This window comes from Triturus cristatus, chromosome 2_1 (genome assembly GCF_964204655.1).
Source record: "Triturus cristatus chromosome 2_1, aTriCri1.1, whole genome shotgun sequence".
Classification (NCBI taxonomy): Eukaryota; Metazoa; Chordata; class Amphibia; order Caudata; family Salamandridae; genus Triturus; species Triturus cristatus.
In genome coordinates, this window is record NC_140581.1 from 346,783,914 (window position 1) to 346,800,596 (window position 16,683).

Below are 16,683 nucleotides of genomic sequence, written 5' to 3' on the forward strand. Positions count from 1 at the left end.
GCTCGTTTACTCCAAGGGATATTGCTGGCAATTTGCAAAGGGTTGGCAGTCTCGCGGGGATCTTGGAAGATGTTCAGTTGAAGGATGAGTCACTGGTCACGATTGTCGAGACTGGGCCAAGCAGGCAGGGTTTGGCGCCAAACGTCCACAGCCAATCTTCAGTTCTTGCTTTTCTTGCGGCTCTTCTTTGTCCTCTTCTTCTGGATCCATTGAATCTAGTTGCTTGGTGTCAGGGGTGCCTCCTAAATACTCGATTTAGGGTCATTTAGGGGAGCGAAAAGTAGTAGATAATGGGCTACTTACCTTTAGGGTATCTACACCCTCTATATGACCACAGGAATGGGTATAACCCTGACCCAGTGAGCCTAATTACTTCAAAACCAAAATGGTGGAATTCAAAAACTCATGTTCACATCAGGTATCCCACCTTAGGGGTGACCCTTGCCTGATGGGTGAACATGCCTGCTGACTAGCTAATTTTCCCTCCGGTCCTTGTGCCAAATGGGTCCGGGGCAGGAGTTGCCATTTCCCCTGTTTGGGAAAGCCTTGGGTCATATATCAAAGGCGGCAGAGGCCTTTGAAGCCAAGCCTCCTGCCTTGATGTGCTGTTAAAATTAGCCATCCTGATTGGAGGAGTTGACAACACCTCCGGCCAGTGCAGGCATTGTTTCTGTCCTCAAAGAGCGCAGGCTCTCACCTGCAGGGGGTCAAAAACCTGTCTGTGGTCGTGTGCTGGTCCACACCAGTCAGCCAGTACACCAGTTGTCAGTAGGTCTTCAGGGGGCACCTCTATGGTGCCCTCTGGGTGCATGTCACTGGAATCAGTGTGGGTTTATTAATACGAGATGTTTGATACCAAACATCTCTAGTTTCAGTGAAGCCACCATGTAGCTGGGGAACTTGTAATTGCCAGTGTCCATCACATGTACCCAAAATTGCTTCCCTGTTCTTATAATATCTAAGATTCGACTTAGACATCCAAGGTGGCACATTTTCTCATGAGGATATATCCACACATGTAGTATAGTGCACCCTGCCATAGGGCTGTAAGGCCTGCTGTAGGGGTGACTTACCTATATTGCATGCAGTGTCAGCAGGCATGGCACGCAGGAGGTGTGCCATGTCGTGTCTTCACTTTTCTCTGCACCATGGCACACAGCCTGCAATGGCAGTTAGCATGTTGGTGCGGAGGGGTTCCTTAGGATGGCACAATACCTGCTGCAGCCCTTAGGGACCCTCTTTAGCCACTTTGCCCTGGGTACCAGGGGTACCATTTACTAAGGACTTACAGGGGGTGATAATGGTATTGCCAATTGGGGGAAAAATTGTACAGTTTTAGGGAAAGAGATCCGGCACTGGCAACCTGGATAGCAGGAACCCAGTGCACTTCTGTCAAAATTCCAACGGATACAAGGCAAAAAGTGGAGACGGCCATGTCAAAAAGTTGCACTTTCCTACAGCCCTCATTATGAATTGGCCAGCATTTGGTGCAGGGATACAAGGGGATCCGAATCCCCAATTCTGACTGGAATCCTTGCACCAAACTCCGTCTAGCACGAGTTCTCCCTCTTTAATGGGAAATAATCACACAGCCCCAGAGATACTGGGTACATCACTGTGTGGTTTTTCACAATCCGGGGAGAAGACCATTGACATTATCTACCTGCTCTGAGCAGGCAGAAAGTATCAGCAGCAGGGCCGGTGGCGTTAGGGGAGCAGAGCAGGCTTGATCCTGTGGGAGGCTGAAGCTTCAGAATTAGGGTTTTAAGCCATTGGATTGTAAACACCTAGCGGAGGAATAATAAGGCATATTACTTGTCGTCTAGAATATAAATGTTTGTAATAAAGAAACACTCCTACCTATAACGAGTTTAGAACAAAGAATAACCTTAATGCTCCTTGACTTCAGGGGGAGTAATACGTTTTTAAAGCTTACATTTACTCTGCTCACAGTGGCTGGATTTCAGTTTAGTTGGTGTTGTATGTCAGATTATAGAATACTAAATATTGTGATTCCATAATACCACTGCCAAAATATCAGCAAACAAAATATAACAACTAGAATATCGAGGGGATAAGTATATACTGGTTTAGATTTACTATTCCTAACTCCACATCTACCCATCTAGACAATATATGTATCGTCAAAGTACATAAATATGGTGAGAAGTATAGAAAATATATGAGCATACATGTGTATGCTTACATTATTAATATTTTGGCAATGTTATATTAAGCTATGGTATGCAGTATTTCATATTCTGGTACCACACAGTAGGTGGTTGCTAGGAGTTTTTAAATTACATTTTTGCTGGCTTTGAGCGTTCAAACAGGAGGGACAGTAGCATGTTTGTGTTCCCTCACAAGGATGCCTGGGGATCGAGATTTTTTAGGTCTCGCCTAGGCAGCGCACTTGCGCTGCCCTGGGGTGACCTTTAGAAATTGGTCAGCTCTTTTCAAGAACTCGTGCTGGCATCCATCTTGCGGGTGCGAGCAGCGGCGCGCGGGTCATTTGTTTTCAACTAGCGTGCTCGCTCCCGCAAAGTGAATGCCAGCACAAGCACGAGTGCTTGAAAAGACCTGTTTCCCAATTCTTGTGCAGAGGTTCCTTTCCCACAGCAGAATGCGCATTTAACAGTACAAATCCTTTTAAGTGCTAATCGGAGCTGAAGAAAAGAGCAACTGGTGAGGGTTAAGCCTAGTAAGTTGTTCCACATAAATCTACTTTCAGAGGTTAAAAGGAAAAGCTTTAAAGGTATGATGGGTTTATTTATGAAAATGTTGACCTACTCCCAGCCCTTAAACTAGAATGACCAATTCAAGACGTAGACGTATTGTCTGTGAATCAGTTGTATTGCTCTTGCTCCCTGCTCTCTGCTGCCCCTCTTCAGCTCCCCCCTTTTTCCGCACGCCTTTCCTGCACCCCCTTTAGCACATCCTTCCTTGCCCCCTCTTCAGCACGCCTTTCCTGCCCCCTCACCCCGACATCTTTCCTAGCTCCCCTCTTAAGCACTCCTTTACTGCCCACTCTTTAGCACGCCTTTTCTTGTCTCCCCGCCCCTCTTCAGCGCTGTTTTCCTGACCCCTTCTTCTGCACGCCTTCCCTGTCTCCCCTCACCGGCACGCATGCCTTTCTCCCTCTTCAGTACGCGTTCTCTTCCCTGCATCCCCTTTTCAGCATGCCTGTGAGCAGTGCTATGAGCGCACGCCACGTTGCAGGAGCGAGGGCCCTCGTGCGTCCGGCGGGGGTAGCATCTTGAACTGATTTGTGATGTCATGCCTCCTGCTCCCTCTGCCCTTTCTGACTCAGAGTTGGGCAATTCCAGGGAGCTGAGGGAGTCCTTTCACAAACTTTGCAGCCGGACACTTCGAAAGGCGGCTCAGGCTCTCAGCCGTGAGCGGGAATTGGAAGCATGAAATAATGACTTCAGAAATATAGTCATCATTCCCACAGACTTCCGACCTGCTGAATAATCGTAGTGCAGTCGGGCTCGCGGCATCAGGCTTTCTGTTTAATCTGCTTTCTGTTTGTTAGTTTAAAGCCAAAGCAAAGACCCTTCTAAATAAATAAATAAAGCGTAGATACAGGCATTCTTTCAGTGCGGCCTTTCAGTGTATTTTTTTAGTTCGTTTGAAAACTGACCAGAACATCTATTGTTTTCGGGCGTTAAGCATAAGCCTGTGTGTCCCCTTAGAATCCACAGGAGTGCCATACACTCCGAGGGATGCAGAGGTTTGGGATTGTAGGTAAGCTAAATCGGATTTAATAAATGGAAGAAGAGTCAGCGAAAATTGTCTTTGTGCTGAATGGGTGCCAGCAGTGCCCAAAATATCATGGCACCCTCAGCTAAGATGCATGCTAATGATTTGATTAGTTTTAGCAAGAATGCTTTATGATTGTAGGGCTGAGTAGTTTTTTCTTCCCAACAAATGGTTTCTCAGCTTAATGACTATGCATTTTATAGGGAATTTCACATCCAGCTGTTTAAGGTACAGTATTTAATCTCTATTCAGCACATGTTACTGTAATAAAGATAAAATTCTTTACTCTCAGGTCACTTGTACTCTCAGTGTCTGCTTTCAGGAGAAGTGCAATTAAAAGGCTACACCAACCCAGACTCTTTGTTTATTTGAAAAAATGGTAATATTGTATTGTGAGCAGCTTTTCTGGTACAGCTAGTGTAAAGGAACGTGGCATTTTCAGATGGTTTTACATTAATAAACAGTTGTGGTTATTTGCAATCACTTCCTTATTACTAATTAAGTTTCTTATATAACTAAAGTTTTTGGTGTTACCGAGGATTTAGCATTGTATCTTCCAACTGCACAATAGTTATCCGTTTTAGGTCTCTCCTAGCAGCGCGCATGCGCTGCTCTGCGAGACTTATTGAATGGGGGCTTCAAAAAGCTCACCACACGCGTGTCTGGCCTATTGCTTGGGGTTACCCGCACAGGCACCATCTGTTTTGAATTATCGTACCCAGACGTGTGCACGATAATTCAAAACAGATGTCTCGCGTGCTTGTTTTTTTCGCATTCAGCTTTTTTTTCTTCCGTTCTCTGTTAGTGAGAAATCTAAACATTTATCGGTGGAAAGGTATCTCCATGCACTCCCCTCAATAAACCTGATGTTCATGAAATGTTATCGGAACCGAAAGGCAGAAAGGTGCCATTTCTTTCTGCTTTTTCTCTGGCGTGCTGTTTAAAATTAGAAGCATTTGTTGCCTCACGGTTTTAGTTGCCGCCGATATAGCTCGGCTAAGAAAATGCAGATTTCTGAAGCGACCTGGGACTAACTTTGATTTTGAGCAGAATTGGCAGCTCTCTATTGCTCGGGCTTGCACTCACCCCTGTACGATAAATTGGTCTTGACGTCAATAATATTTCAAAATGGCATAATTTTTTATTTAGGTGGTGGGTGTGAGCGGATGGAGGAACTCGGCTTGCAGAGATCTGGGTTAAAATACAATTTTATTTTAAGTAGATTACTTCGTATTGTTGCAGGGCTCCATGTTCCAATTCTTGGCATATTTTTCTGATTGGGGTATTTGCGGTTTCTTGACCCACAATGTTTCCAATCACCTTCCGCCACTATCGCATATGCTCTATTTTAATAACGGTTCACCCATAAAAATCAGATGCGGAAAGCATATTACACTGTCGCAGAGCGGTGACATCATAGTCTGCTTCCTGACATCTAGCAGAAGCCAGCATTGTCTTGATGCGTGCCGAGTAAACATAAGACAGCTTGGTTCAAATCTCAATTATGTTTGCACCAGGGCTTTAAGTGGGATGAAAAAACTGGAGGGTCTCTCAAAGGGGCGTAGCCAATGCAATTAAGGGCGTGGCTTAAAAACACTTAATCTAAAAATCTGTGCTGAGCATAGTGTGCCGCCTGCCGCCCGACTTGTATTTGCTGTTTCTGTCATTGCATCTAGATATATGATACAATAAGTAACATCATACCTCCAACAAGTCAGGTCTATTGGCTTTGTCAATGGTTGTTAGTTGCATAAGATAAATAAGTAGCAACCATGGCTTGAATATAACATTGAAAAAGCTTCCACTAACAGCCCTGGTGACACCACGACAATGTTGCTGCTCCTGAGTTTAAAAAAGAGAAGGGAAATCCTGAGAGAAAATGACTCTCTTTAAAGGATTTACAACGCTCACCTGGCATGACGCCATGCCGTAACTTCTCCACTATTGAGATGTGAGCAGTGTGACCGCCTGTGACCAGGCAGAAAACAGAGCCCGATAGAGACCCTTTTCGAGGTCTCCTTTAAACAAGCATTGGCATAGCCAATAGGTCTCGCCTTTGGGACCTTATAAGTGTTTAGACATGCAACACTTGATGTTGTTGCACTAAGGATATTGTGCTGGATAACTAAACACTTATAAGGTTCCAAAGGCGAGACCTATTGGCTATGCCAATGCTTGTTTTATGTAGTCTTACGCTTTATTTCTATGTGCCTTTTTCCATCACGCCTTCATAAACATTCATCTACAAAGGAGTGCTACAGTGTCTAAACTTACCAACAGAGGCACTGCTATTCAGCATCAGTGCAGCACCACATCAGCATCACTTCAGCAACAACAACTCAGCATCACTGCACGCTCCACTACACCTAAGCACCAATACAGCACCACCACCTCAGTATCACTAAGCATCATAGCTTAAAAACATTGCCAAAGCCAATAGCTCTGGCTAAACACTTTTAAGGTGACAAAGGCGAGACCTATTGGCCATGCCAATGCTTGCATGTTACTATCACTTTTTAGTACCCTGGTATAGGTGAATATACTAATTGAGAGTTCGTTGCAGGCAGCTTGCTCTGAAAGTATAGAAATTCGATGCCAACTCCAAATGCCCCAGTGTGAAATAACATGCTTTTAGTGTTTGTTTATAGGGTCGTAGTGGCACACAATGTATGGACTACATTTTTGCTGTTTTATAGATTTAAATTTTCATAGAGCCAATAAATAAATATCAATCTCAAATTTAAAAGGCAGGAGAAGTGCTGTGAGACTGATTGTGAGTTTGGCGGACGGGCACTCCATCTCAATCCTGTATGCCTAACTGAAAGAGCAGTAAGGTATAATGACAGGGTACCCATCAACGACACTCTACACCGGGCCCTAGGATCCCGTTTGGAAATTCCCCCTTATTGAGACGGCTGCAGTGGTCTAAGCGCATGCATGGGGAAACCATTAGTGCAGCAGCAGAATTACCCTCAGCATCTGCTAAGAAGCGGCCATTGTTAAGACTCTGTTAAGAGTGACAGGCGAAACACTTAACTTATGCTATTTCCCTGAAGAGGAAACCTACCCAAGCATTAGGGTTCTTACTCGCCATTAAAATGCTCAGCAGCTGTGCCCACACCCACACATCTATACTGAGAATGCCTCAGGAGGTAAGAGGGAATTTCAGGAAGCATTTTCGGTTTCTTTAAATGTAATGACGTCTGTCGGTACATATCTTTCTTTAAATAAATGCCTGTGTCAAATTGTGGTTTTTCCAGCGTGGATATCGCTTAGATCCCACACTTCCTTCCTTCTTCGTGACACGAGCTTGCCTACACTTGTACATCTCTCTAGAAGGTCATCTAAGAGCTGTCTCAGCAGGGGCGATGCTCCTCTCATGTAGACTGGTGGCAGCTATTGTTCTAATCCTGCTGGGATCTTGACATCAACTAGAAATAACCATTGCTACTCGTCAGTAAACTTTTTATTGCTATGAAGACACGTTTTATATATTTGCAATTTTTACTCTATGAGTTCATGGAAAGTATTTGGTTTATCGATTATTCTAGTGATAAAAATAAAAGTTGACTTTGTCATAACGCTTGCTGGCATTGTTAGTAACATTAAAAATCTGCATTTTCAGAGAAGTCTGGAAAAGGCCTATGTAAGACTAATGCATTGAGTGTCTATTATGATTTATTGGTCTAATTTTTATAAAGACACATTGTTAAAATGCATATGTTCACGCTTTCTTCTTGCTACATTCATCCTCTATACACGCAATACCGTATTTGTACATCATATTTCTGTGTATTCTAGGCTATTCTGTTGCAGTACTTGCCACTGAGAAAACGCTCAACTATGTAGCTGGTGCGCCTAGATCTAACTATACAGGCCAAGTGGTGGTTTACAGTGTGAATGCCCAGGGAAATGTTACCATCATTCAGGTTCAAAGAGGAGAGCAGGCAAGTACCATTCCATCAGTTTACTTAAGGCAGTAGGAGCAAAAGTCCTACTTCCGTATTTTTACACATTATTTCCTTGTGACCAGGTGTGACATAAGGGGAGTTTCTAGAGGATGTTTCAGTGCAAAGATGCAGACCTCTTTCTTTGTGAAACCTTTGGTAACCTCCAAACTGCGTACACGGCCCGATTTTAAATTTATTTGCATGTGCATGCTGAACTTATTTCGCCTAATGCCTTGATTTACAGAAGCATGCGATTCACAAAAGGGGAAGTTGCACTCTGTGAATCTGTTAATGGATGCATATTATCCTAATATATTGTGATATGTCACCTGAGTAAATCTACTCTCAGGGCAGGGAGTGGACATTCTAAGGGGAGCATGTCATGGAAAGTTTGGGGACACTCAATTAGTTGTAAGTTGTACAGCTGGCTCTGCTTTCACAGAAAAATTTGTTTGGCAAACCCTTTTCAGTTCTCCTGACATCTTTGACTGTCACAGGCTTCCTGAGTACTTAAGACTGCTACTCAGCCGCGGCCCGTGGAGTGAGTTCCGTGGGGCAGAGAGGCTGGGCGGTGGAGGGGCAGGGTGGGGGGTACTAAAAACTGGAATATGGATAATTGGAGGTAAGTAAACAATTACATTAATAAAACGAATTTCGTAGCGCGCGCTGCATTGCATTTTGCGACGCAGCGCGCGCTACGAAATTCGTTTTATTTATTTAATTGTTTACTTACCTCCAATTATCCATATTCCGGATTTGCTGTGCTGTACTGCTCAAGGACAGTTTGAGTGTCCAAGTAGATTTTTATCCAGGTATGAAGTTTAAATGGTGATACAAATATTAATATAGGGTGCGATGCCTGGAACTGTTTTGGGGTGGCACAAAGTTTTTTTTTTTTAAGTGATATGCAGATGTGGGAGCATTACTGATAAAGAAACTCTGGATCAGCTGGAGGGTAAACTCTCCAGATGGATACTGGGATATGAGCTGGAGACATCACAGCTCTGAAACGGGGAGGACTGGCTGCCATCCCCTTGTTCCAAGCTGTCCTGTCTGCAGCTCCTGCACTGTCCCAGACAATTTGTGAATTAAATGTATGCACCTTGAAAACTGCAATGCCTTAAAAACAGACGAGCGGTTCTGTTCAGAACCCTCCCATGTGTTTATATTACAGCCCTGGCTGTTTTGAGTCACTGTATCTCTAAATAAGCGCTCAATGCTCTCTCTTAAAGGAAAGGTGTCCTCATGTCTCCCATCCTGTACAATACTTGAGACTATGCACAGGAAGACAATTGTAACAGCCAGACTGTTTGTAATTGTTTCCAGGTGGGCTCCTACTTTGGAAGCGTAATTTGCTCAGTGGATGTTAACAGAGATTCAGTGACCGATGTGCTACTCGTTGGTGCGCCAATGTTCATGAACGGGCTAAAGAAGGAAGAGGGTCGAGTCTATCTATTTTCTGTCACTAAGGTACAGTATATTTGATGTGCTTACACTCCAAAAGGTCTAACTGCTGATGCTCATATAACACAGGTCTGGCTATCCTATTATTCTAAAATGCATATGTCTTAACAATTGAAATCCAATAGGCAGAATACCAGTCTGATTACTGAACATCCCACAGTCAAATACACACTCTTGTCAGTTTTACATCGTCTTACCTTTGACCCCATACAGTGCTCCACTGCCTTTTGGCTAGGTGTGCGCTGTACATATACCACCTAGATACATATTAATATAATGAAGAGACTTCCCTGTAACTTCTCACAGTGTTTATTCTTACACCCACCGGACAGTCAGACCGACGCTACAGCTGCAACCGATCTACTGAGATCAGAGCATTCTAGTCTGGCATGGTAACATTCTTTTAAAGAGAACACTCAATATAAAGGGGAAGTTACAACACATCTTCCCTTTACAATGCAAAGAAAAGAAGAAAAGAAGAGCATGACAACAAAAGCAATTACAGGCAAAAACAAAAGTAAACATTACTACTTAATTTCATAATCCAAAAGATGTGAAGTTGGCCTTCTGGATCTAACAGAATGCCCAGGAGGAGTGGTTTGATGCTCATGCTCAGGAGGAACAGTATGAGTCACACCATGACTCTCTTGGGAAAGACCACCCCCATTGCCACATTCGGAAAGATGGGACATGTTCCAAATATCCCCTCAATCAAGCATGACAACATTTTTCATAACTTTAATGATAAGTTTTGGATCGTAAAACTTAGTCTCACCTTTGGGAGACCACACAGCCTTTTATATGAAGACAAGATCACCTACGTTCCACTCATACTTGCACACACACATGTGAGAATCAAATCTGTGTTTGTAATCTTCCTGATATCTCCTAACTCTGCAATCATCAACAATAGTGTTCCTGTCTTTAACACTCAACCACACAGGATTGAGCTTGGATCCAGCTATCCTCCCCCTAAGCTTCCTAAAAGGGGAACAACCTGTAACACTGTTGGGGGTGTTGCTGTGTACCCAGATTTTCTCTCTAAGGACACTCTTAAGGGGAACACTCAATATAAAGGGGAAGTTACAACACATATATCCAAACATACATCATCACTATCCTATCCATGTTGAATAATGGCATATTTGTCCATGTTAAGGCTCTACAGTTCTCTGTAACAGCAATGGCTTGTGGTTCTTGTTTAGTCAATGCTGTTAGAGGATCCCCATTTCCAAAGGCACAATGCAGAATGCCTACATGAATGACACATGTCTAATTGTAACATGTTAATTCTTGAGGCAAAAGCCTATATCAAGATGAGGACAGTTTAAAAAATATTTTCAATAAAATTGGTAGTTTATAAAATATATATATTTAATAAAACTATAACTGTAAGCAATGGACCACATTATTATCATATGTACTGTACCAGATATATTAATTGGTACATTCACATTCCCAATATGTTATTCAAAAAACCTATTTGGAATATAAAAGAAAATACATAAATAATTCAAGAGGTTAATTAATATCCACATAATTTTATACTTCCCAAGACATTTAAGTCTGTGATACATCACCTCTAAATAGGTTCCTGTAGATTTCATCCGACCACAGGTCCTTACTTATGAATACATTCAACACAACAGACATATTATGACTGTTCCTTGTTCCTGCAGATGTGTGGCTTCATTTAAGAGATAGCATGTAATTTAATTGCAAGTTCACATAAATGTGTATTGTGTATTGTTAAGAGCTAACTCGGAACATTGGATAGATCCACATTGTTTCCCTGTGAAGCTAGTGTACTGAGCACCTGGATGACATGTAAGACTGAAATGTAGGTTTGACGCGTTTTATGGAATAGGCTTGATGAAGAAGATGAATCTTCAGTGGTCTTTACAAGATATTGTATAGATCATAAACACATCAGAAGTACTTGCCTGATCAAGGGGACTTTTAGAAAAATTAAAGCCCCCTAAGGGTAACCATCATGAATATAATCAACAATAATCTTCAACTCTCTTCATTTAGGGCCATCATGACACCTTGGAAGTTGTTTTGCCCTTCTCGCAGCCACCGACGACATTTGCATGCTACTCTACCAGGGACACACTGCGGCCCTCATCCTGCTAGGCATCTCCGCAACCTTCAACACTGTCTCACATCACACTCTCACAGCCAGACATCACGACGCGGGGATACAAGGAACCGCCCTCGACTGGATCCAATCCTTTCTCTCCGGCCGAACCCAGAGGATCAGACTCCCTCCCTTCCTCTCCAAACCCACCGATAGCCACTGCGGAGTACCCCAAGGATCATCGCTCAGCCCCCACGCTCTTCAACATTTACATGGCACCCCTCGCCGCCATCGTCAGACAGCATGGGCTCATCATTGTATCCTATGCCAACGACACCCAGCTCATCCTCTCGCTCACAAAGAAGCCCGAAGACACCAGACTCTGTTTCCAGGAAGGAATGACGAACGTGGCAGCCTGGATGAAAGACAGCTGTTTGAAGCTCAACTCAGAGAAGACCGAGGTCCTCATCCTCGGACCCTGCACCTCCGCCTGGGACAACACCTGGTGGCCCTCTGCCCTTGGCAACCCACCCACCCCTACAGACCACGCACGAAACCTCAGTCTCATCCTACACTCCACCCTCTCCATGAACCGCCAGATCAACGCTGTCGCCTCCACCAGTTTCAACTGCCTACGCATCCTCTGCAAGACCTTCAAATGGATCCCCCCGACTGCAGAAGAACCGTCACCCACGCACTCATAACCAGCAGACTCGAATACGGCAACGCCCTAAACGCCGGAATCAACTGGACCCTTCCACACAGACTCCAAACCATCCAGAACGCTGCAGCCAGACTCATCCTCGGGACTCCGCATCACGAACACATGACCCAACACCTACGAGACCTCCACTGGCTCCCCGTGGAGAAGCGGGTCACCTTCAAATTCCTCATTCACGCCTACAAATCCCTCAACAACATCGGGCCCAAATACCTCAACGAGAGAGTATTCTTTCACGTACCCAAGAGGAACCTCTGCTGCTGAACTCGCCCTGGCAGAGGTCCCCCACATCCGCAGAAACAGACCTGGCGTAAGAGCCTTCTCCTACATCACGGCCAAGACCTGGAACGATCTCCCTGTGAACATCAGACGCTCCCCGACCCTGCACACATTCAGGAAGAACCTCAAGACCTGGCTATTCCCCCCCCCCCCTCTCCCCCCCCAGCGCCTTGAGACCATCACGGGTGAGTAGTGCGGTTTATAAACCCCGGATTGATTGATTGATTGATATCACACAGACAATGATCAGTGAGCTTGTACTCACTCATCAATATCTTTCAAACAAAATTCACAAAACTAATAGTTACTGATAATTAAATTGGAAATATTTTCAGCTTCAGAATATCAAATTCAATCTTTTCAATATTGTGGCGTATTTTGCATGTAAAAAGGGTCAAACACATTTTAGTTCACCATATGGACAAAGAGTTTTGCAAAAGTACTTTTTCAATCCAGTTCTCAAATCTCAATGTTCTTTAACACTTGGTTAATAGGTCATCAAGTGAAAATGAATTATATAATATAACAACAGCCCATATGACCGTCTCAAAACTGGAGACAATTGGCACTTGTGTGCCACGATCATAGATTGTAAACCTTGCAAGTGAATTTGGGGCTTAATAAAAGCCTATTCGCTATTTTTTTACCTTTGCTTTTGCTATTACAAAGGAACAAAAAGCCAGTACCTTCATATTTGTTAGATGAAACCACATCCAGCAGTACAGATCTCCTAGTAGCAGACAGTCTTGGAATCATTACCAAAGGCAGAGTCTCCCAATTTCGGATTCTCCCAAGCAGCTATTTCTGCAATCTGTGTGTTCGCATAAGATGCAGCATGATTATTTGGCTCACTTGGTCTTGGGAAGCAGTATCCCATCACTGAGAGCTCCAGAGAGTGTGGTTCTCTGGTATTTCTGATCATTGGACAGCGCGTATATCTCTTCACTTTTAAAGATATATGATGTGGTCTTTTACATTTAGTACTTTTCATACAACGCTTGTTCATTCAGCCACTTTCGCCCTGTGCATGCGCCAGCGCAGACAACTGGTATTTTACAATGCCCTGTTTAACTGACAGGAAGGATAAGAGGTCCACTGCTGCTTCACTCTTTAATCTGATACATAACTCTGTAAAAAAAAAAAAACTGCCTTGTAATCAATTCAAGTGGTCCTTACTGATTCCACTGAAACGTTAATTAATGTATTCACTATACGAATTTTCCATTCTCAAAAAGTGTTCTCAAATTGTAAATGGAAGGGAATTTTGTGAACCGACTTGTGTACTCATAGGTCAGTTCAGAAAATGCTGAATCATAGTGTGTTGACATTTGAGGTACCTTAGTAATATGAAAGAAGTAAATTGCGACCCACTATTATTGACTACAGTTACAGGTATGTTGGTCTGCTGGGGTCAGCAGATGACAATGTCTGTGATTGCTATTAAATAAAGCAATATTTTTATTTTTAATGCGGCCTGTTTTCCTAAAAGGAAAAGAGGACACATTGAAAGAAAAGAAACAAGAAAAGTTCATTAAAGCTTTCTAGGATTAGCCAGTAATTCGCTGGACCACTGACTACTCCCAAAACAGGTTTTTGTCAACATTTTCGGGGGAGAAGGGGTCCTCTAGTGACCCCTTCTCATTTCTAAATGGCTTACAAACAATTTTGGATTTGGTGGTAAAATAATAATGCTTTGCTACCGAATTTCGATTGCAAAACATTAGCGCATCTCTTATGGAACCAGTATTAGGACAAAATGCCCTTAACACGCCCCTTCCAAATAATAATTCCTTAATGTTTGCTTAACCCATTAATTGATTCAGAGGGTTTGCAGTTGTTAAAACCGTTTGTAAATAAGGATCCTTAGCCTCTGCCTCAGGCCAATCAAATGTTATGACTTCTAGTTATGGGAACTGTATTCAGTTGGGAAAAATAATGTTGTTTATTCACTTTAAGTATTGGTAGGTTTCTAAGATAGACCTTTATGTGTTGTCCCTAGTTTGTTTTTGCTCTTGTGTGATGCCACACGAAAAGTGCAGGAAGTCCTCCAACCTCTTGCTTAGGTCAATGTTTTAAATGATATTTGACAAAGTTGACATATTTTTTTGCATCCTTGTCTGTTTTTTTGTTTTTTAAAGGGAATTTTGGATCAGCATGAGCTCCTTGAAGGTCCAGAGAGTTTGGAGAACATTCGGTTTGGATCTGCCATTGCAGAGCTCTCAGATGTTGATTTGGATGGCTTTAATGATGTCATAGTAGGCGCACCTTTAGAGGACCAAAATAGTGGTGCTGTCTACATTTACAACGGGCATAAAAGAACGATAAGGAACAAATATTCACAGGTAAGAATTAGTGTTGTCTTCTAATTTTAGGTGTCTTGTCTAAATGTGTATTCATACATTTCTACCACCTTCAACTTTGGCTTCAATTTAAGGATGCATTTTTTAATATTAGTCAATTAGAGATGTTTCTGTGACTTGAACAAGCATACTTCTTATGCTTGAGTTTTTCAAAATCTCACTGGACAGTCTAATTGCAATTTCAGAAATTTACAATCAGTGCTACGGTTCATTACTGAAATCAATGATGAAACAGAATTATTATTCCTGCTTTTTAGGTCCCGCCTGGCCCAGGCTGCGCAGACATGCGCAGTCTCGCTGGAGAGATTTAATGATTTAGGGTAGCTTTCACTAGTGGGGTTTAAGCCCCGCCTTTTTTTCCCATTGGCTGGCGTCACCGTTTATGGTAAACGGTGGCCAGCCATTGGAAAAGAGCTTCCAGTGACAAACACTTTTCTCTTTTAGAGCCGTCCCAGTTGGACTGGCTGCCCCGACTTACTGCTGGCGTAAAAGGTTTGTTATCTTTATGGGGCCAAACACATGGCCCCATAAAGATAAGAAACCTTTTAGCACAAAAGGAAGTCAGGCGAGCCAGTCCTACTGGGACGGCTCTAAAAGAGAAAAGTGTCTCTGGCTTCTCTGGTGGCTTTAACAATCGTGGGCGCTATACCCCGACATTGTCACGTGAGAGCTTGTGTCTCACTCTTCACCAACCAGCAGGAAGTGCGTGAATCTTCTGGGAGCGAGGGGCACTTATGGAGAGGAGAGAGTGTATACCCCACGAGCATGAGAGTACCTCTGAGGCACGTGACAGGGAGTGCACGTGTGAGGGCATGTGAGAACCGCAGAGCCGTGTTTTTTGTCTTGCAATTTTATATAGCTCGAACTCAACCCGGAGGTATCATGGCGCTATACACGAGCACCAGCTGTTGCAGATGGGCAAATCCATGTTTTGTTAGGTGTGGGGAGATTAAGTGATTTGCCCAGAATCACAAGAGGTTGAGCCGCAGAGACTCGAACCTAGTAACCCAGCTTCGAGGTCATATGCTCTAACCGTTAGGCCACATCTTAATGAGTCCAGCCTGCAGGGACAGGGGCCCATGTACTTTCACTCCAGAGTGTGTCACTCCTGGGCGTGTCACTCTTAAGATTGTCAGTCCTGAGGTTATCACTCCTGGATGTATCACCACTTGGTGTGTCATTACTGAGGGTGTCACTCCTGAGTGTGCCACTGGGACGTGGGGGAGAGCAAACAACCCCGTATTGGTCACCATGTTCTATTTGTATGCCGATGCTTGTTTAAACCCGAGAGACGCTTGGTGGGCGCTATACCCCAACCTTGTCACGTGAGAGCTTGTGTCTCACTCTTCGCCAACCAGCAGGAAGTGTGTGAATCTTCTGGGAGAGAGAGGCACTTATGGAGGGGAGAGAGTGCATCCCCCACGAGCACGAGAGTACCTCTGAGGCATGTGACAGTGAGTGCATGTGTGAGGGCGTGTAAGATCCGCAGAGCCGTGTTTTTTGTCTTGCAGTTTTATATAGCTCATGTTGTGTGGGGAGATGAAGTGATTTACCCAGAATCACAAGAGGTTGAGCCGCAGAGACTCGAACCTGGTTACCAAGCTTCGAGGTCGTACGCTCTAGCCGTTAGGCCACATCTTATTGATGCGGCCGCGAGACGCGATATGTGGTGGGGGAGGGGGAGAAGCGGGAGTTGTGTTCGCGCGCCGCCAATGCTTGGAAAAACAAGCATTGAAAATGCAATAGGTCTCGCCTTTGATGAAGTTAAAGCCATTTGCTTTGCTAATGGTATTGTGTAGCAAAGCAAATGGCTTTAACTTAATAAAAGGCTAGACCTATTGCATTTTTAATGCTTGTTCCACTCTGGCGTCACAGTATGGAATTATTAGGTAAAAATCATTTCAGATCAGCAAATCCATCAGTCTTGTCCACTGGTATATGTGGAAATGGAACAAAGCGATATCAACAAGATGTGTGTAGTTCCTACAAAGTGAAAAGTCGAAGGGAAAGAAGTTTTCCGATAGCAGACTTTCACCTAGTGAATGTAAGTGCACAAGGGAAGGGGAT

General features: G+C 43.6%; 1 protein-coding gene across 1 annotated transcript in view; it reads left to right on the forward strand.

The window, feature by feature from the left end:
- Window positions 1-16,683, forward strand: part of ITGA2 (integrin subunit alpha 2) — a 596,388-nt gene that overhangs the window by 338,513 nt on the left and 241,192 nt on the right. The window contains exons 12-14 of the mRNA XM_085631250.1: window positions 7,564-7,709; window positions 9,039-9,182; window positions 14,395-14,598. Of these exons, the coding sequence (XP_085487376.1) occupies window positions 7,564-7,709; window positions 9,039-9,182; window positions 14,395-14,598 (494 nt within the window). The remainder of the gene's footprint in view (window positions 1-7,563; window positions 7,710-9,038; window positions 9,183-14,394; window positions 14,599-16,683) is intronic.